Consider the following 20,224-nt stretch of genomic DNA (forward strand, 5'->3'; position numbering starts at 1 on the left):
GCAGAGGTGAGTTACGGGGCGAAAATAATGTCCAACCTGTCACATATAGTGATACAGTACAATGCATCCACCCCGGGGGGGGATTGGTCACATATAGTGATACCGTGTACCCACCCGGGGGGGATCGGTCACATATAGTGATACCGTGTACCCACCAGGGGGGGGATCGGTCACATATAGTGATACAGTACAGTGTACCCACCGGGGGGGGGGGGGGATCGGTCACATATAGTGATACAGTGTACCCACCCGGGGGGGATCGGTCACATATAGTGATACAGTGTACCCACCCGGGGGGGGATCGGTCACATATAGTGATACCGTGTACCCACCCGGGGGGGATCGGTCACATATAGTGATACAGTACAGTGTACCCACCCGGGGGGGGGGGAATCGGTCACATATAGTGATACAGTGTACCCACCCGGGGGGGATCGGTCACATATAGTGATACCGTGTACCCACCCGGGGGGGGGATCGGTCACATATAGTGATACAGTACAGTGTACCCACCCGGGGGGGGGATCGGTCACATATAGTGATACAGTGTACCCACCCGGGGGGGGATCGGTCACATATAGTGATACAGTGTACCCACCGGGGGGTGGGATCAGTCACAGACACTGTTACTACTACTATGCTTAATAATAACTATTATTGTTGTTATTATTATGGTTGCTACGATTGTTACTAACATTATTATTTTGTGTTATTTTTATTTATTTTCTTATCGGTTTTTATTACTATTATTATTATTAAGTGGGGCTACTCCCAGCTCCCTGCGGCCTCCCAGACATTGCCTTCTAGACAGGCTCCCTGCAGGGTACCATCAGACAAATGTTTCGGGGTCAGAAGGGCCCAGCCATGCCCTCTGTCCTGCTGCTGGATCACCCTTTCTGTGGCATCAGGCATTGCATGCAGACTAGTTTTTTTTTCTTATTATATATATTTACACATTACATACATACATACATACATACATACACACACAGTGTGTGTGTATATATATATATATGTATATACACTGTTTGTGTGCACACACACACAGACCAGTGACCAGTTGTACCTCCGGATAGTTTTGTAGGGTTCCTTTTTTTGTTTTGTGGAATTTTCCCATTTCACGTTTTTTGTTGAAATTGAGGAATGAAGAACTTGCTGTCCGTCCGCGTCAGAGATCGCTGCTGTTTTAGACTGGGTTTCAATGGCCTTTAGCTACGGGGGTCCTGCCGTGCCCACCCTGCAGCTCCTGCGCCCTCCATGCGCCGTTAGCTCAGCCCAATAGGTAGGCACCCAGTGACCTCTTCTGCTATATGGCTCCATATAAACGGGCATCAGGTGAGCCAATTTACCGGAGATGCCTTAGGTGGGCTCAACATGGCCTGAACATGGCGTGGAGAACCGGCCATGGGCCCAACTTACACCAACAAAGTGTAAACCCCCTTAAGTGTCACTTTCGGGGCTGTTTTCCCACTTCCCACGTACCATTTAAGGTCATAAACACACCCGATTTATGGCCCTACCTTGTGCTCCATCGGAATGTATAATATATATATATATATATATATATATAATACCCACCAAAAAACATAGGGTAACCCCCCAAAATACCCCACCCATAGTCTGTCAACATAAAGCCCGAGCAGCTGCAAGCTCATTTAATGGATTTTCTTGAAAGTTCTGTTGCTTTTAAGATTTCCACCAATAATTATTTCCGTTTAATTTATGTTCTTTATCATTTTATTTCCACCAATAATTGATCAGATTATTACCTGAGAATAGAAGCCGCTAAATGATGCAATGCCGTTGCGCTAGATGTGTGAATAGCAAGAGAATGTGCGTGGCGTGTGAGGCCTGCTTGAATTGTTTGTGTTTTGGATGCTGGTTTCCACTGGAGTTTACTGGTTTTTGTGTGCGATTCTCCTATTTCATGATCCCGTTGCGTCAGGAGCGCAACCGGTTTTAGCAAACGAGCCATGATCAGGACGAGCTCATTCTGTTCCAATAAACTCCCATTATCTGCAGACACGGAGCCGCCATTGTTTTCAGTCATGTGATATTTTGGGAGACTTTCCCGGCTCGATCACCACGCTGAGCTGACGCTTGATGGCAATGCTAACGAAGTCCTTCCTCCCCAGACTTTCATTAGTCAGAGTGTGAGCAGAAATCCATATTCTTATGGACAGTCGATCCCAGCGAGGCACCCGGTAATGGATGGGCTCCGCACCGCGGGGTCTGCAGGGGGTCGGGAATGGATTTATTATAAAGAACACAATGTGGTTTTCTCCACTGTCTGTAAACAAACAACCCTCCCAACCACCGCAGCCTCTCCAACATTATCTGGCGTTCATTTCCCTGCGCGTTTGGACGGAGTTTTAAACGGGTTCTTTTTGTGGATAGCTTCAAACACAAATGTTATGCTTGGCTCCGTATGGACCGCAGCTTTTCCTACATCCAGCGAAAGATGTTGAAAAGCAAATCCCTGCCATCCCTCGTCTTCTTTCCCATGGATATTTAGGGGACGTGTCCAAGTTCAGGTGGAGAGAGCGCTTTCCGTGTACCATTTTTTTTATTTATTTTACCTTCTCTGGATATAAAGTGCATGAATGAGTTTATCCGAAAATAATTTTCCCTAAAGCAGGCCCGTCCTGAGATGTATAGAACTTTCCATCTGTACATTGAGTTTGTGGGACGTATAGCCCAGGTCCCATCACGAGGTAACTTATATTCACCAAGAAACTTGATGGTCACGGTGAGAACACTGGACCGAGAGGGCACTCCCTGGCACTCTTAAAGGCAGAGGCCAGTAATAACACGCTACAGCTTTACGTCACGTGGCTGGACTACTGCTTATGGCCAGTAGGACACAGCGAGATGTGCCTGATACAATAATATAACGCCAACTATTTCTATAGCTCCTTTCTCCCAGTGGGACTTGAAGCGTTTTCTTTTAGCGCACGCTCTCGGAATTAATTGAATCGGCAGCTCAATAATAGTTGTTGTTGTTGTTGTTACCTGATGAATGGTGCTCATTTACTGACCTCGGAAGGATGAAGGGCTGAGTCGACCCTGTAGGGATTTGAAGCTGAGACCCTGAGGTTTTGAATTGGCGCTGCGGGGGGGGATGGCGTCGTCTCGTCTCTGCCCAGCTGATGAAGTGCTGCCATCTAGTGGAGTAAGCAGAGAAATGTAACTCAACCGACACAATCTGGGCGAGAAGATGAATAATCACGTATTTCTGCTGCTTCCCTCTTTTTGCCATCTCCTGATAACCACCTCTCGCTCTCTCTAGTGTTTCTAGATAATTGCATTGATTCACCTGCGTCTGTATTAAGCATTAAGGCTTTATTTGTTGGAGTTTGAGCATTTAATAAAATTTAATTAAGATTGAGATTAATAGGTTAGACCCAATGCATTTTTTTTCTGTCTGTAAACGGCTGCGCCATAAAATGTTCCGTCTCAGAGAGATGAGCTGAATGGTTCCCTTGTTTTAAATCGTAAATGTATTAACCGGGGCGCGAAGCAACTTTCTACCTGTCAGTTTAAATCTTACTGGGATTTTTAAAATATCCGATGACGGTTTTCTGAGCGCTGATTTCTGCGTTTATCTCGCTGAAAGAAGCGTTCTGTGCGATTTATCAATCTCTAATAAATAAATGTGTGTGTATGTATATAATGTGTGTGTTTCTTTTCAGAGTGCTTCGGCTGCCGGCACGGCCCCTCCATACTCCCCCTGGGTATCCGTGTAATCCAGCACCATGCATCCCGACCCTGGGCGCCGGCATCTGGTCCTTGGCCTGTGGCTCGTGACTCTGTCCATCTGCAGCGGCTCAGGTAAGCAAATGGCCCGGTGTCCCTCAATAGTCACAAACAACAAACGAGTCCATTCGGCCCATTTGTGCCATGTAACTGCCGCAGTGGGTGCCGGAGTAGCAGAAAGCTTGGCGGCAATGATGTCCATCCATATTCAGGAATGTGACGCAGGCGCCTGCAGCCCAAATCTTGTTGTCCCCCAATATGTCTTGGTAGAGTAACGGCACTTTGGAATTGGCCCCAATCAGTGTTACTGTACCACAGGCTTATAGGGTGGGCAAAATTCCATTCATCTGCCCCATAATATTTAGAGCCAAAACAGTATTCATACAAGGAGAGGGGCATCAGGTGAGGAAGGGGGTAAAAAGAGGCACTGGCCAAACTAAACAGACTTGGATAATTGGAAAAGTCTTCTGGTTTTTGAGCCGTTGATAACCTTTATAGGAAGTGGGGTCTCTGTCTATTAGCCTTCTGGTTTAGGTCAAACAGCGACCATTACAATTATTATTATTAATTGTTTTATATAGCGCCGTCATATTCCGTAGCGCTGTACAATGGGTAGACAGGACATTACAAGTAGTATGTGACATAACAAACTGACTTACGGAGACAACAGGTGATGATCGGGCACCAGATGTAATATAATCCTATATATGAACCTACACAGACTAGAAAATGTCCCCCGAATAAAAAGGGAGTCGGGGTTAATGGGTGACAAGCCAGCAAGGTTACATGTGCTGTACCCAAAATGTCCAAAGGGTCCCTGTCTACCGATGGAGCCAGACCTGGGGCCTGCTGAATAGCTCTTTGCATTTTGAAGTCTTCTCTTATATATTTTATGCTTCTTTTTTTTTCTTTTTCTTTTTAGATGGATTACCTCATTTTACCTCTGAGCCCCTCTCCGTAATCCAGAAAGTAGGGGGCACTGTGACCCTGTCCTGCTCTGCTGACCCACCATGGTCCCAAATTGCTTGGATGTTCAATGGAAAAGTGCTGGAGACGCGGCATGCGCAGGGTGCGGAGATTCACTCCGGGTTTCTGAACATCTCTTCTCTTGGTCCTTCCCAAGCCGGGCTGTATCAGTGTGTCGCTCGTGTCCCCGGTGCTGCCATTGTGAGCCGTCCAGCAAACGTTTCCGTGGCCTGTAAGTAAAGCAAGGAGTTATCTCGCACCTTTCGGAAGGCTGTGGCTGCTTCTAACATAAGAGAAACAGATAGAGAAGCCAGAGAGAAGATGGCGGTTCTGAGGAGAGGCTGGGGGACAAAGTAATGCTTCCCAACTAAAAAAAGAAAGCGAGCCGCACACAGTCCTCCTGCCGCTGTTTTAACTCTTTGAAATTTGCCTATTTCCATGTTTGTTTCTCCCCCGGATCTCCCTTCTTCTTGATTTCTTATCCATTATTGGCGTAGAAGTTGCCTTCTTATACATTTTTGCATTTGCTTCTGTCTTGTAGATCTGGGAGAGTTTGATGCGGTGGTGCCGTCTGGGGTGAGCGCAGAGGAAGGCGGCAGCGCGTTTATTGGGTGTAAGGTCCCATGCAGCGCTCCTGGGGCGCGGATCAGATACAAGGTCCGGGGTCAATGGTTGGAAGAATCCACAGGTGCGTCAGGGTGTGATTGGTTGTCTCGACCTGCTGCGGAACATCTACATGTGGGGTTTTACCCCGTTATTCCATTCACCGCGCTTGTAGATTTTCCCAGTGGCCAGCTTAATTGTGTCTTCTGCCTCTTTAAATGTTTCTATTTTTTCCAAAAATCAGGAAGTTTTAGGTAACCGTGTGTCCAGATTGCTGACATTTCTAGCAGCGATCTGTGGTGCCTGTTACTCCTTTATCTACCTTCAGGGTTTATTGACGTTAAAATAGTGCCTGTCGGGGGTAGAAATGGCCGTCCAGTTATCTTTATTCTGGACTTCTGGGTCTAACCTGCACGGTGGAGGTTTAACCTCTGTGCGTTTATACATCCAACACCCTTCGGGGGGCAGCACTTAATTCTTAATAACATGAGAGATGTATATGTTCTGGACGTAACGACCGAGATGCGGTTGTGATGTACACGTAATGCCACGTGTGTTCTGGAGAGCTAGTTTTTTGGGGGTTGGAGGGGTTGTGCCCAAAGTCTGTGGTCTAATATAATATAACAATATGAATATTAAAGAATTCAGATGCAGTGACTGGAAGTCCCAGGACTGACCGAAACTTCGACCAAATAGCCCCAGGCAGAACCCCCTTATAACCCCAACATGTGCCGACCTTGGCTATTTTATCATTTCTGGTGCCAGCGCAGGCACATTCCTTGTGTGTTCATCCCCACTCAACGTGAGGCCATCCAGTCAGATCCTAGGCCTTTGGGGTGGCTGCCGATGGCCTCCCAGGTAGCTGTCTAACCTTTCCGAGGCGGATGCGTTTCTACTGCTTACCGTGAGATGTATCTTTTCCCCAGGGAAGTACTTAATCCTTCCATCGGGCAGCCTGCACATCCTCAACGCTTCCTTGGAGGACAGAGGCGCATACAGGTGCGCGGCCTACAATCCGGTCAGCCGTGAACTGAGAGTCAGTCCTGTGGCAGAGAAGCTGTCGATAAATCGTGAGTGATCCCGGTGGCACGTTCCTCCTTGTATGTCTGGGGCTTCCATTTCAAATGGAAAGATTGAACGGCGTTTATCTTATAACTTGGCATCTGCGCTCCCAGAATTTACTAGAACTTCCATTGTTGTGGTCAAAAGCACCTGCCTTTAGCAAAGTCTCGTAGCTGCTTTGTGTGCATGCGCTGCCCTCGTTGTTGTACGCGTGATCGAGGGCCTTCATGGTGCCGGTGATTAGGCAGCAGGCTGAATGGATGTCACATAGTTCTCCGTTTCCCTTTTTCTAGGTTCCTCTGTACACGTTTCCAAAATCCTGAACGCGGGCGCCTCGCAGACCCTTTCTGTTCTGATCCATGAGCCTTTAACCCTTGAATGTGTGGTTGGAGGAGCAAAACTTCCTGAAGTTGCCTGGTTGAAGGATGGTCAAAATGCCTTTACAGACAGTAAAAGAAAACTGTTCCATACACACCTTGTAATGGAGAGCGTGGAGCGATCGGATGCTGGCGTTTATTCCTGCTCACTAATGGACCGCAGTGTAAATTACACCGTCATTGTTTTAGGTAAGATCCAAAGCGTCTGCAAAGCCGGAGGCCGGTAACGCTCTGCCGGCAGCCTGGCCGGGTTATTTCTTTGAGCTGTTCCTCCCCGTATCGCAGGCTGGTTTCCTGACTTAACGGTGTTACGACCGCATCGCTAGTAAAGACCTCCTCAGCTGAGGTTTGGTTCCAGGAGGAATCCTCTCATCTTGTACGGGTTACAGCGCCGTTCCCTTCCATAACCCCATAAGTTACCAGCTTGGAGACTTATGGATCGATCCTCTGTTACAGAACCTCCGTCTATCACCCGAAGTCCAGTCGATCAGGCAGCACCTGTTGGCGGTTCCGTGAGATTTACCTGTGAATCTCGTGGTGAACCAGCACCGAATATCACCTGGTTGCACAATGGTGCCGTCGTTTATCCCTCACCTCGTTTCCATGTCTCGGGGAACAAATTGCGAATCAGCAACATAAATACGGCGGATTCTGGGATTTATCAGTGTGTGGCGGACAATGGGGTTGGAGTGGCGCTGTCTGCGGCGAGGCTGGCGATCCAGTCAGGTGAGCAAACATAGTACACGAGGAGTGGGCAGAACGATAATGTACCGGCTAATGGAAGCATGGCCTCTCTGCCCCAAGGCTGTGATATATTAAGGGTCAAAGAGGTTTTCTTTACAGTGGCTTCATGGTTGCTTCAGGTTAATTATCCTTTTTCTTTATGACCTTTACAGTTTCTGAGCTCATCCCAGTTATTGTCTCCCCTCCTTCAAACGTCAGCTCGGTGAATGGAGATCTGGTTACTTTGACCTGTAATGCAACCGGAGTCCAGACTCCATCCATCCGTTGGTACAACCGCCATGGAGCCATCAGCAGCCATCCTTCCCAAGTCCTGCACCCCAAGTCACACAGAGCGCAGCAACGGGCAGAGGCTGCTTCCGCACCGGATCCCGTTCCTCTGATCGTGTCACAGGCCGGTTCCAGCTCTTTGTACATCCAGGGCATCACGGAGCAGCACGCTGGCAAATACACGTGCGAAGCGTCCAACGACTTTGGGTCTTCACGAGCTGAAGCTTTTGTGACTGTCGGTAGGTTCTAGTGCAATGAAACGAGCCATTTAACATTAACCTGGAGCATTGGAAGCTGAAAACACACTGTTGGCAGAAACTGTTTGGCCCCAATAATAAGGAAAACTAACTTGTAGAAATCGAGAATGCTGGCAGATATAGTTGCCCCTCTTCTTCTTCTTTTTTTATTTATTTTTTTTGCAGTAAAGACTCAAACCTTAATCAGTCGTCGGTCTCGTCTTAGATTCAGGAGCCGTATGTCTATCCCATGCATGTTTAATACCCTCACTGTATTACCCTCTACCACTTCCGCTGGGAGGCTGTTCCACTTACCCACCACCCTCTCGGTAACGTAACAGCTTCCTTATATTCCTAGGCCTCTGACCCTCTAGTTTCGAATTACGATCTCTTGTGGGAAATGTGTCTTTGTTTTTACAGCAAAGCAATTTTCGAAGAGATTTTTGATACTTGAACCCTTGGGGTGCACGAGTCAAATGTTTGTTTTTTGCTTCTCTTTCTATTTCTTGGATTCTTTCTTTCCACGTGAGACCCTGTTACCTCCGCAATTAGAGCGATGTGGCTAAAAAAATTGCGTTTACATTCCCTCTTCAGCTCCTTATGAAACATCGATCGACATGGCTGACGCTGCTCGTATTGAGGAAGATGATAAACGCAGCCGCGCAGGTTCATCCCTTCCAAGTGAGCAGCAAACGGCTCCATCCGCAACTGAGAAGCCTATAACCGGAGCCTCCGTACCAGAAGCACCCATTATCCTCAGCCCACCGCTTGCCACCAAGCCAGACATGTATTTCTTGTTATGGAGATCGGGGAAAGATGGCGGCTCACCTATTAACGCGTACTTCGTTCGGTATCGCAAGGTGAGATTTCTTGATTATGGGAAGTACCTTAAACAGAGCGGTTCCACGTCTGACGTCGATGCCTCCTAAATGCCGGACCTCTGTATAAGTCACCTGCGTGCCCGGAACCAGACCTGCGGCCTCGTGTTTTTAGAAATAAGAGTCTGTTTAACGTGGTCTGGCTGCGGGATTCTTGGTCGATCTTTCATTAATACGTCCTTACTGCGCTATGTGGTTTGTTTAAAGAAATCATTTTGCTTGGCCACCTGCTGTCCAAAAAAGCCCCCCCCAGCCAGCCGCTTCGCCTCCTGCTGTCGGCAAACCACCCCGCCAGGCTCTTGGCCCCCTGCTGTCCAGCCGATGACTTTTTTTCGTGCTCTTTGCAGCTGGACGATAATGGAAATATGGTCGGAAACTGGAACTCCATTCGTGTCCCGGCCAGCGAGAGTGAGTTTCCCCTCACAGAGTTGGAGCCCTCCAGCCTCTACGAAGTCCTGATGGTGGCAAGAAATGCAGCAGGGGAGGGCCAGCCAGCCATGCTCACGTTTCGCACGAGCAAAGGTGAGGACTGTGGGTGCAAAAATATGATGTCACCCTGCACAGTTATTACATTTCGGAGCTTTTCTTTAGTGGGTGTGGTTAGGGGTGGAGCTATTTGTGAAAGTGAATGAGACATTTAGAAGAAGAATGATGTATTCATTTACCCCATTTAAATAATAAAACCATTTCCTGCTGTTTCTATACACATTATCAGGGCTTTTAGGGCTGTAGAACCCTGCGATTCCCTCATACCCAGCAAACATTCGGACCTCCTAGCAGAGAGGGGCGACGGGGAGGAGAGAGAGGGTTGAAGGTCCATGAGACACAGACTCGCACTCACTTTTTGGAGTATTCATTTCCAAGGGGTAGCTGATGATATGTTTCAGCGTGTTCGTAAATCAGATTGTGATCTTCTTGGTGTCTCGCTGCAGGATTACCGTATTGGCTCGAATATAGGCCGCACTTTTTTTATAGGGTGCGGCCTATATTCGGGGTCTAGCGACCGACGCCCGGGACATGCAGTCCCGGGTGCCGGGCAGGCAGCCGGGTTAGGATACAGATCCCCCGCAGCGGTGCAGGGGACCTGCATCCTACTCTCCGATACGCTCAGACAGCCTCCCCTGCCAGCACTTTCCACGGGGGGGGTGCCGGCACGGGAGGTTGTCTAAGCGCATCGCCGCAGCCGGTGACCATCCGCACGATGCGTTTTACCTCTGCCCCCAAGACTTACCAGAGCAGACTCCCGGGTGTCTTGCGGGGCCGGCGGGGGACATCCGCTGAGTGCCGGCACCGGAAGTTGTATACGCGTATTGCGTAGATGTCCCCCGCCGGCCCTGCAAGACACCCGGGAGTCTGCTCTGGTAAGTCGGGGGGGGGGGGTAGAGTGGCAGCATACCTCGGGGGGGGGGGGTTTGACAGTGGCAGCATATCTCGGGGGGGTTTGACAGTGGCAGCATACCTCGGGGGGGGGTTTGACAGTGGCAGCATATCTCGGGGGACGGGACGGACAGTGGCAGCATATCTCGGGGGGGGGTGGCAGCATATTACGGGGGGGGGGAGACAGCATGTGAGTGGCAGCATGTTTTTTTGGTGCTTTTTTAAAGAAAGCACCAAACTTTTAGGGGGCGGCCTATATACGGGGGCGGCCTGTATCCGAGCCAATACGGTATATATTCGTGTTAAATTTATCATCATGAATTTTATTGAAATCTCTGCTGTGGATTGGTTCATGCTTCCCCTGTGTCAGTGTGCACGCGTGGTGGGCCTGCTTCCCGTGTCGGTGTGCACGCGTGGTGGGCCTGCTTCCCGTGTCGGTGTGCACGCGTGGTGGGCCTGCTTCCCGTGTCGGTGTGCACGGATGGTGGGCCTGCTTCCCGTGTCGGTGTGTACGTGTGGTGGGCCTGCTTCCCGTGTCCGCTCGCGCGGTAAGGTGTACGGTTGGGTCTAAATTAGTTGTGGTTTTTTTCTTATTCACTTTACAGAAAGAGCTTCATCCTCCAAGAACACGCAGTCTCCATCCGCGCCTGGAGGCCCAAAGCAGCCTGTTCTCCATGAAAGGTCCAATACCAACTTTGGTTTGGTGGCCCATGACAGCGGCGGTAAGACCCCCCAATGCGCTCCTGCTCTTATCCTAGAAATCTTTTTTGCGGGGACTGGAATAACGTCGCGGGGACTGGAATAAATGCACGCTCCGTGCGGGGACTGGAATAAATGCACGCTCCGTGCGGGGAATTCGGAGTCTCGGGTATTTCCTCTAATATTTGAGGGAATGAAGTTGGGACGATGAAGCTTCTCTCTCTCTCGCCGCTCTCTCTCTCTCGCCGCTCTCTCTCTCTCGCCGCTCTCTCTCTCTCGCCGCTCTCTCTCTCTCGCCGCTCTCTCTCTCTCTCTCTCTCTCGCCGCTCGCTCGCTCTCTCTCGCCGCTCGCTCGCTCTCTCTCGCCGCTCGCTCTCTCTCGCCGCTCTCTCTCTCTCTCTCTCGCCGCTCGCTCTCTCTCTCTCTCGCCGCTCGCTCTCTCTCTCTCTCTCGCCTCTCGCTCTCTCTCTCGCCGCTCGCTCTCGCGCTCTCTCTCTCGCCGCTCGCTCTCGCGCTCTCTCTCTCGCCGCTCGCTCTCGCGCTCTCTCTCTCGCCGCTCGCTCTCGCTCTCTCTCTCGCCGCTCGCTCTCGCTCTCTCTCTCGCCGCTCGCTCTCGCTCTCTCTCTCGCCGCTCGCTCTCGCTCTCTCTCTCGCCGCTCGCTCTCGCTCTCTCTCTCGCCGCTCGCTCTCGCTCTCTCTCTCGCCGCTCGCGCTCTCTCTCTCTCTCTCGCCGCTCTCTCTCTCGCCGCTCGCCCTCTCTCTCTCGCCGCTCGCCCTCTCTCTCTCGCCGCTCGCCCTCTCTCTCTCGCCGCTCGCCCTCTCTCTCTCGCCGCTCGCCCTCTCTCTCTCGCCGCTCGCCCTCTCTCTCTCGCCGCTCGCCCTCTCTCTCTCGCCGCTCGCTCTCTCTCGCCGCTCGCTCTCTCTCTCTCTCTCTCCGCTCGCTCTCTCTCTCTCTCCGCTCGCTCTCTCTCTCTCTCCGCTCGCTCTCTCTCTCTCTCCGCTCGCTCTCTCTCTCTCGCCTTTCGCCGCTCTCTCTCTCTCTCTCGCCGCTCTCTCTCTCTCTCTCGCCGCTCTCTCTCTCTCTCTCGCCGCTCGCTCTCTCTCTCGCCGCTCGCTCTCTCTCTCGCCGCTCGCTCTCTCTCTCGCCGCTCGCTCTCTCTCTCGCCGCTCGCTCTCTCTCTCTCTCGCCGCTCGCTCTCTCTCTCTCGCCGCTCTCTCTCTCTCTCGCCGCTCTCTCTCTCTCTCGCCGCTCTCTCTCTCTCTCGCCGCTCTCTCTCTCTCTCGCCGCTCTCTCTCTCTCGCCGCTCTCTCTCTCTCTCTCTCGCCGCTCTCTCTCTCTCTCTCTCGCCGCTCGCTCTCTCTCTCTCTCGCCGCTCGCTCTCTCTCTCGCCGCTCGCTCTCTCTCTCTCTCGCCGCTCTCTCTCTCTCTCGCCGCTCGCTCTCTCTCTCTCTCGCCGCTCGCTCTCTCTCTCTCTCGCCGCTCGCTCTCTCTCTCTCTCGCCGCTCGCTCGCTCTCTCTCTCGCCGCTCGCTCTCTCTCTCGCCGCTCGCTCTCTCTCTCTCGCCGCTCGCTCTCTCTCTCTCGCCGCTCGCTCTCTCTCTCTCGCCGCTCGCTCTCTCTCGCCGCTCGCTCTCTCTCTCTCGCCGCTCGCTCTCTCTCTCTCGCCGCTCGCTCTCTCTCTCTCGCCGCTCGCTCTCTCTCTCTCGCCGCTCGCTCTCTCTCTCTCTCGCCGCTCGCTCTCTCTCCGCTCGCTCTCTCTCTCTCTCGCCGCTCGCTCTCTCTCTCTCTCGCCGCTCGCTCTCTCTCTCTCTCGCCGCTCGCTCTCTCTCTCGCCGCTCGCTCTCTCTCTCTCTCTCTCTCTCTCTCGCCGCTCGCTCTCTCTCTCTCGCCGCTCGCTCTCTCTCTCTCGCCCTCTCTCTCTCGCCCTCTCTCTCTCTCCGCTCGCTCTCTCTCTCTCCGCTCGCTCTCTCTCTCTCCGCTCGCTCTCTCTCTCTCCGCTCGCTCTCTCTCTCTCTCTCCGCTCGCTCTCTCTCTCTCTCTCCGCTCGCTCTCTCTCTCTCTCTCCGCTCGCTCTCTCTCTCTCTCGCCGCTCGCTCTCTCTCTCTCTCGCCGCTCGCTCTCTCTCTCTCTCGCCGCTCTCTCTCTCTCGCCGCTCGCTCTCTCTCTCGCCGCTCTCTCTCTCTCGCCGCTCGCTCTCTCTCTCTCTCGCCGCTGCCTGTAACTGAACGTCTAACGAGTTCTGATACTAACCTTCTTCTCTGTGTTTCTTTTTGCTTTCCAAGTGATCCGTGTAAGTAATTTCCTAATATCGGGGAACCCGGGGCGGTCAGACAGAAATCCGCCGTCCTTCCCGCGGGAGACGACCTCATTGGGATTTGTATCCTCGCCACGGCTGGCCGATTGCTCAAGCTTTGGGTTTTTTGCTGGCGCTGTCTCGTGAGGAGATGTTGTAGACTCGCAAGACTGTCTTGTCATGGATAATATTTCCAGTTGTAGTAAAGAAGTTACGAGACTCTTAATACAGGGTCTTTATACAGCGGGGTCTTTATACAGCGGCGTTGCGGGGTCTTTATACAGCGGCGTTGCATTCTGATTGTCTTTATCTCTTTACACAGCCCCAGAGGCCCCTGATCGTCCTACAATTTCCACGGCGTCTGAGACCTCTGTATATGTCACGTGGATTCCTAGAGCCAACGGCGGCTCGCCCATCACCTCGTTTAAAGTGGAGTACAAGCGCGCCAAAATGAACTGGGTCACTGCAGCCGACAACATCCCCCCATCAAAGCTGTCTGTGGAGATCTCTAACCTGGAAGCAGGTGCGTCTCCAAGCTGCTAAAGAATGTTAGGCGGTCACTTGTTGGGAATCCAGCAGAGTTAAGGAATGGGTAACGACTACCTCATTCTCTTAACATCGATTCGTGTCTACAAAATGGACACATTGATGAATTCCAACAAGAAGCAGCCATTTTCCTGGGGTAGGAAATCCTGACAGGCGACATCTACCTCCCCTCCCTGGGGTAGGAAATCCAGATAGGCGACATCTTCTGCCCCTCCCTGGGGTATTATTTTAGTTACCCGTGCAGTAAACCGGAGCTGTGCCTGATCTTCAAACCATTTACTTACTAATCTTTACCTGTCCTCTAGCGTCGTTTGCCTTAATGCCCCGGTTACTGACATGATACCTCCTGGTCTTCCCTGCTACTTTTTCGGTGAAGCGGTTCTGCACTCCTATTTCTTAGTTTCTTGGCGATGTTCCTGAAGGCTGGAGGCGCACAATTCAGAAGTTTCTGCCTTTTTTTTTTTTTTTTTTTTTTTTTTAAAGGGACAATGTGTCATGTATGGCATATTTCATCTAGTCGCCCGTTTCTCCTGCTGTAAAGCCTTCATCAGTCTTTAACCTCCTCTTAGATTCAGGAGCCGTGTGTCTATCCCATCCATGTTTAAATCTCCTCACTATATTACCCTCTACCACTTCTGCTGGGAGGCTGTTCCACTTAGCCACCACCCTCTCGGCAAAGTAAAACTCGCCTTAGTGTTTCATTTTCTGTTACTGTGGTAGAATAAAGGCGTTTCAGATTAAAGAGCTGCCTCCATCCTATTGCTGCGCAGACCCCGCTATTTCTAGGTTGCTGGTAAACCCCTTTATGCACAAGAACTGAAATAGCCATGTTTTGTCCTGGGTTGTCTGCAGGAACGGCAGCGTTTAGCACTATTTTCTAGAGCTGCATGTTAGACCCGTGTTTTCTACGTTAGTTCCGTTTCGTCCGCTGCCAGGCGTCTGAGCTGATCCCCTGTATTCTCTGCAGGAGCCGTTTACAAATTCCGAGTCATCGCCATAAACCATTACGGAGAAAGTCAGCGCAGTGCGGTGTCGCGGCCGTACCAAGTGGCCGAGTACAGCAGCCGTGTCTCCAACCCGCTGATCATGGGTCCGCACATCGATCACACAGAGGCCATGACCGACACACAGATCTTGCTGAAATGGACAGTAAGTGGGTCGCAGGATCTAGCCGAGGGTGCCTAAATAAATATATATAGGTTGTATATATATATATTATATTATACCATGTATAGGGACGTGTCTAACGAGTAGCCCGGATGTGTATGTAAATACTATTTAAAATCTCCTATCTGAGGCATAAAATGGCCATATATATTGCCATGTTACCGATAAGGTACCCCAATTATATATTTATCATACATATGTGACTCTGCTTCTGCATGCTAATCAGTATTTTTTACCTAAACCTTCCTTTTATTATCTGTAAGTTGCCACTTTACCCATGGTTTGTAACCTTGTCCCAATTCACTTTTGACTCAATGCTGCAGCCTAATGACATCATCACTCCAGAGCACAGCGTGTCATATTAACTTTCAAAGAATGACAAATTCTGTGCTTCTCGGTCTGTTAATGTATTATTGGTATCCGGGGGCCGGCGATCTGTATAAATATATCATTCTCTCTGCTGCTATTAACATTGTTTCGTTCCTTTATAACAGTTTGTTTTATTCTTTTCCCCCCAAGTATACCCCTGCGAGTAACAACAACACCCCTATCCAGGGCTTCTATATTTACTATCGCCCCACTGACAGCGACAACGACCACGATTACAAGCGGGACGAGGTTCCAGGTGTGCTGAGATTTGAACTCATTCTTCTCTGATTTTCTTAAAGGGTTATACTCGCCCCTACTGTCCATTTCAGGAAAGAGGATAATAATGCATGCGCGGGTTTTGTGATGATCGTCTTTCATCTACAAACACGACATGTTTTTCCCACCTCTTTTCTACTTGAATCCAGCGTCTGCTTTTCTTGCATAAATGAGTGAATGTTGAAGGTGAGGAAATATTAATTGGCTACACAATGGTGCTTAATGGTTCTGTCCTGAGTATTAAGGGTCACCTATACGATCTTTCCAGAACTTTCCCGCTCCTGTCCGGAACTTCTGCATTTCAATAAATCTGTTAAAAGATCCGTGTCGGGATCCCTCGCGGACGTGGATATCGAAGTTTATTCTCTGGCATTGTTTCTTGCGCAGGTACAAAACAGCGCCATTTAATCCGAGATCTGCTCCCCGAGACGTCTTACGATATTAAGATGCAATGTTTCAACGAGCGAGGGGCCAGCGACTTCAGCAACGTGATGATCTGCGAAACCAGAGGTGAGAAGCATGAGTTTTCAAATCAACGGGCAGCTCTGTGTATAATAATAGTAGTGAAGGTTATTATTATTATTAATTGTTTTATATAGCGCCGTCATATTCTGTAGTGCTGTACAATGGGTAGACAGGACATCACAAGTAGTATGTGACATAACAAATTGACTAATAGAGACAACAGGTGAGGAGGGCCCGGCGCACAGGAGCTTACAATCTACAGGGAGGTACCTTGTATCCTCCACACAGACCCCGCTAGCGTTCTGCCAGACACTATTATCAGAAGAATAGTTGGAAATAAATGTTTTTACGTTTTTGCCACTTAGCACTAAATGATGATAATATTTTTGGAAGGCTAACTTAGTCGCCTATTATTATAATATATTATTTTATATTTTTGTAGCCAAGCGGAACCCGGGGGCCTCTGAGTACCCCGTGTTGGACCTCAGCACACCATCTACCTTGGACCGCGGTGGCGGTGGCAGCGGCGGCGGTGGCGGTTCCAGTTCGGCAAGCTCCCTGGCACGGAGTGGAGACATGCTTTTTGTGATTGTTGGTTGTGTCCTTGGAGGGATGGTGCTTATTCTCATGGCGTTTATTGCGATATGTCTGCTAAAACACCGGCAGCAAAGTCTAATGCAGAGTAAGTGTGGCATCTGCAGGGGCTTTATTCACAACCCCAGCATTTTATCGGGTGGCTTATTCAGAGTTACCATGCATGCAACACTCAACATAAGACCAATACATTGATGTCACGCAGTATAAGACCAATACATTGATGTCATGCAGTATGTAATGTATGTATGTGATATATGTCAGGAGGCTGTAGTTTCAACTATTCAATAGGTGAGGGGGCTTTGGAGAAATGCTCTATAAACGGCAAACCAAGCGCTGAGTGGAGCTGGACCTTTATAATGGAAAAGTCAAGGCGCTGAAGCCACATCTGTCCTCCGACACATTAAAGTGTTAAGACAAACTGCTCGGAACCGGCATACAGACTTCTCCTTGCAAACAGTCTATGTGGAAAACGAGACAAACTATATGTTCGAATAGAAACGATGACCAAATGTTTGTCTTTAACACGAATTTTGAGTTGCCCACGTGCCTGCTTTACATGTTTGAGGTCATCGTGCCATGTTCAGGCTTTATGTTGGGCAGTAACAAGTGACAATTGGTGTTTGTTGCTGATTTGTTTCAGAGTTTGAGCCTCCCGGTTACATATACCAGGGAACAGCCCTCAATGGCCAAATTATTGAGTACACAGCGGGAAGCCATGCTAATAACCGGTCCCACGGAGGCTTCTTGGGGAACGGAAGTCTTGGATGCCCTCATATGCATCATAAGGTCCATGCTGGACTCAATGGAATGATGAATGGGGAGTTGTATCCTGGGTGTCCCAGTTCAATGAAAGAGACCTTTGTTGATTTGCCTCGCCATCCCAACATCGTGAGTAATTGTTTAGTAGGCATAAGGAGGAATATATATATATATTGCTGGAAATGTCAAATAAATCACATAAGCTTTTGAGTTCTTTAAAAAAAAAAAATTAAATTAAGTGCAAATTACTGATAAGGGGCACATGTGCACCTCCATTCTTTTGGAGAAGGATGAAAACCTGGAGACGCCGGAGGAGGCTTAGTGTGTAATGCCCCCCAACTCCCTCTAGGTTGTAAGCTCCTGGGAGCAAAGCCCTCCTCACCTGTTGTTTCTCTGTGTTATCTTGTTATGTTATATATAACTTTTGATGTCCTGACTACCCATTGGACAGCGTTACGGAATGTGATGGCGCTATATAAAACTATAAATAATAATGGTGATTCCGGGGGTTTGGTGGTTACACATTTCATCTGTTTGCTTTTCTCTAAATAACCCCCCGTTTGTGTGCATCAGCCGTCGTATATCTTTAGGGTTTCTTTTTTTCCTCATAAAATGGTCTTAAGTTTCCGGATTCTGTATGTTGCAGGGAGGAGGTCTGTACGCAGCCGTTCCACAAGCCGACCCGTCAGAGTGCATTAACTGCAGAAATTGCTGCAATAATAACAGGTTAGTCATTAGTGGCGCAGAAACGCGTCTGCGTACTACAGAAAATCTGCTTTAGCGGATCAGCGCCTGAGAATAGGCCCCTAGAGAGAAAGCGCTCATGTCGTGGGTCTCCTTCATTACCGTAAACAGGTGCTTTTCCAACGAGGGGGTGACCACGGTGCCAGCTGTAGCCACGTTTCAATCTGTCAAGCACCCCATCTCCATGAAACTAGATGGCTCTGGAGGGCTGGAAGGACAAAGCAATGAAGAAAGCTCTCCCCACTCTCCATGTTTAAAGTGTGAAGAGGAGGACACAAAAAGACTCTCCCAGAACGGTAAGGCTGCCGACTGGAGGCGAATCCGTTACAAACAACTCAATAGGTGTCGTCATATAATTCAGTAGAAGAAATGCGATTTTATCTAATGATTTAAGGGATTTACGGGTATTTTTTTCCTTTGAATTGTAATATTGCAGGCGTTGCAGTAACTTGCGACGGGTTTATCTCCTGCACTGGATCTGTTTATTGCAGATGGACGATAGATCTGGGCACCATCTGCCAATAAACGGACCGGATTTCTTTCTTAACACCTTGTGCTGCTCTCAAAACGCATGCGCAATATATATAATATAAATATATTTAAAGCACCGCACCGATACCTTTAAAAACCTTATCAGTGTGATGACCTCCTGAAGGTCTCGTACGATTTCAGTTGTCTCTGTATGTAAGAGACCCAAGTTTTCCTTCTATTTATTGGGGTCGCTGCAGCCGGACACCGCGATACGACCTTATCTGAGTGAACGGTGGCAGAACGCTTTTAATCTTTATTCTATTTTAAAGTAAAGCATGGGAAGCAATTCTCTAAAAAAAGACACAGAAGTGGTTTTATTGGTTATAAGACAGGACATTAACCGATCTGCATACCCAAGGCGTAAATGATCACTTATGTCCCGTGTATATTGCAGGTGCAGACGGAGATCTGTCCCCAGCTTTCTCTCCAGCGACCTGTCGCCTCCAAGCGGCGTGACGAGAAATCAAAAAGGACTCGACAGAGATCACGTTAGACATCTCCCCAACTTCCAGCAAGAGAGCCCGAAATATAACCAGGCAAAGTCTTTTCTCTCCGAGGTCCTTAACCGCTCCTTGTGTCAGAGACGTGAAACTCTCCATATTTCGTAGCTTCATTGCTTTGCTGCAGAACGGATTTCTCCAGGGCTTGCATCAATAACCGCGAGTCTGTCCGATGGTTGCTCGTCAGAGCCGGGGCGTAATCTTTAGCAAAATAATCAAATGGTTGTCTACTGGATGGATGACGCGTAACGTACGATTACTGCCTTGAGGCCTCCTGTTCTGTGATCGTTAAACATTTGGAATACGTTCGTTAGGACCCCGTGAATGGGCTTTTGGGCATTTAAAAAGCCATTAAAATGGTTACGATGTTTAAGATTAAAGCAGAAGTCGGCACATTAATGTCACTATTTATTTTTTTAGTAGCCTTAATTGTATAAAATATATATTTGTAAGATAGATTTGTCTTTTTTTATTATTTATACCTAAAATACGTAGAAGGAAAGAAAAAGATCTTGAATTTTAGCGATAGCAAATTCTTTTTTCTGCGCCCTAAGCGGTCCAGTCCCAGTGAGGTGTTGTGAAAATGTTGCTGCGGGAAACCCACGTGGAGCTAAATCACCAGACGTTGCCCTGAATCCCCATTGAGTGGCATTTATATCCATTGCGTTCGCTCAGGCACTAAATATCTTTTCTGTGGATTTTAAGTAACAGATTGCAAATGGATGTGCCGGCATTACGTCATCGGACATTCAGGGTTATAGGAGACAGAAGGATGTGCCGGCATTACGTCATCGGACATTCAGGGTTGTAGGAGACAGAAGGATGTGCCGGCATTACGTCATCGGACATTCAGGGTTGTAGGAGACGGAAGGATGTGCCGGCGTTACGTTATCGGACATTCAGGGTTGTAGGAGACGGAAGGATGTGCCCGCATTAGGTGATCGGACATTCAGGGTTGTAGGAGAAGGAAGGATGTGCCCGCATTATGTCATCGGACATTTAGGGTTGTAGG

General features: G+C 49.2%; 1 protein-coding gene across 1 annotated transcript; it reads left to right on the top strand.

Annotated features, from left to right (window-relative positions):
* Positions 1 to 3,755: 3,755 nt before the first annotated feature.
* Positions 3,756 to 19,168, top strand: LOC149272627 (cell adhesion molecule-related/down-regulated by oncogenes-like). Its single transcript, XM_089506884.1, has 19 exons — positions 3,756 to 3,831; positions 4,679 to 4,954; positions 5,264 to 5,410; positions 6,252 to 6,395; positions 6,681 to 6,953; positions 7,221 to 7,490; positions 7,661 to 8,014; positions 8,606 to 8,871; positions 9,237 to 9,411; positions 10,872 to 10,988; positions 13,581 to 13,781; positions 14,772 to 14,953; positions 15,491 to 15,596; positions 16,004 to 16,126; positions 16,524 to 16,763; positions 17,319 to 17,581; positions 18,084 to 18,163; positions 18,293 to 18,477; positions 19,107 to 19,168. The coding sequence occupies exons 1-19, from the start codon at positions 3,756 to 3,758 to the stop codon at positions 19,166 to 19,168; spliced, it is 3,540 nt and encodes a 1,179-aa protein (XP_089363010.1).
* Positions 19,169 to 20,224: the final 1,056 nt, after the last annotated feature.

The sequence above is a fragment of the Sceloporus occidentalis genome, unplaced genomic scaffold (assembly GCF_023333645.1).
Source record: "Sceloporus occidentalis isolate IW3139 unplaced genomic scaffold, rSceOcc1.0.p SCAF_430, whole genome shotgun sequence".
In the NCBI taxonomy this organism is placed as follows: domain Eukaryota; kingdom Metazoa; phylum Chordata; class Lepidosauria; order Squamata; family Phrynosomatidae; genus Sceloporus; species Sceloporus occidentalis.

Excerpts from the sequence above, each read along its gene's own strand:
- LOC149272627 (XM_089506884.1), top strand. The coding sequence starts at position 3,756 with ATGCATCCCGACCCTGGGCGCCGGCATCTGGTCCTTGGCCTGTGGCTC. Across the intron at positions 9,412-10,871 it reads CACGTTTCGCACGAGCAAAG|AAAGAGCTTCATCCTCCAAG; the intron begins GTGAGGACTGTG and ends TTCACTTTACAG. Across the intron at positions 18,478-19,106 it reads AAAAAGACTCTCCCAGAACG|GTGCAGACGGAGATCTGTCC; the intron begins GTAAGGCTGCCG and ends TGTATATTGCAG.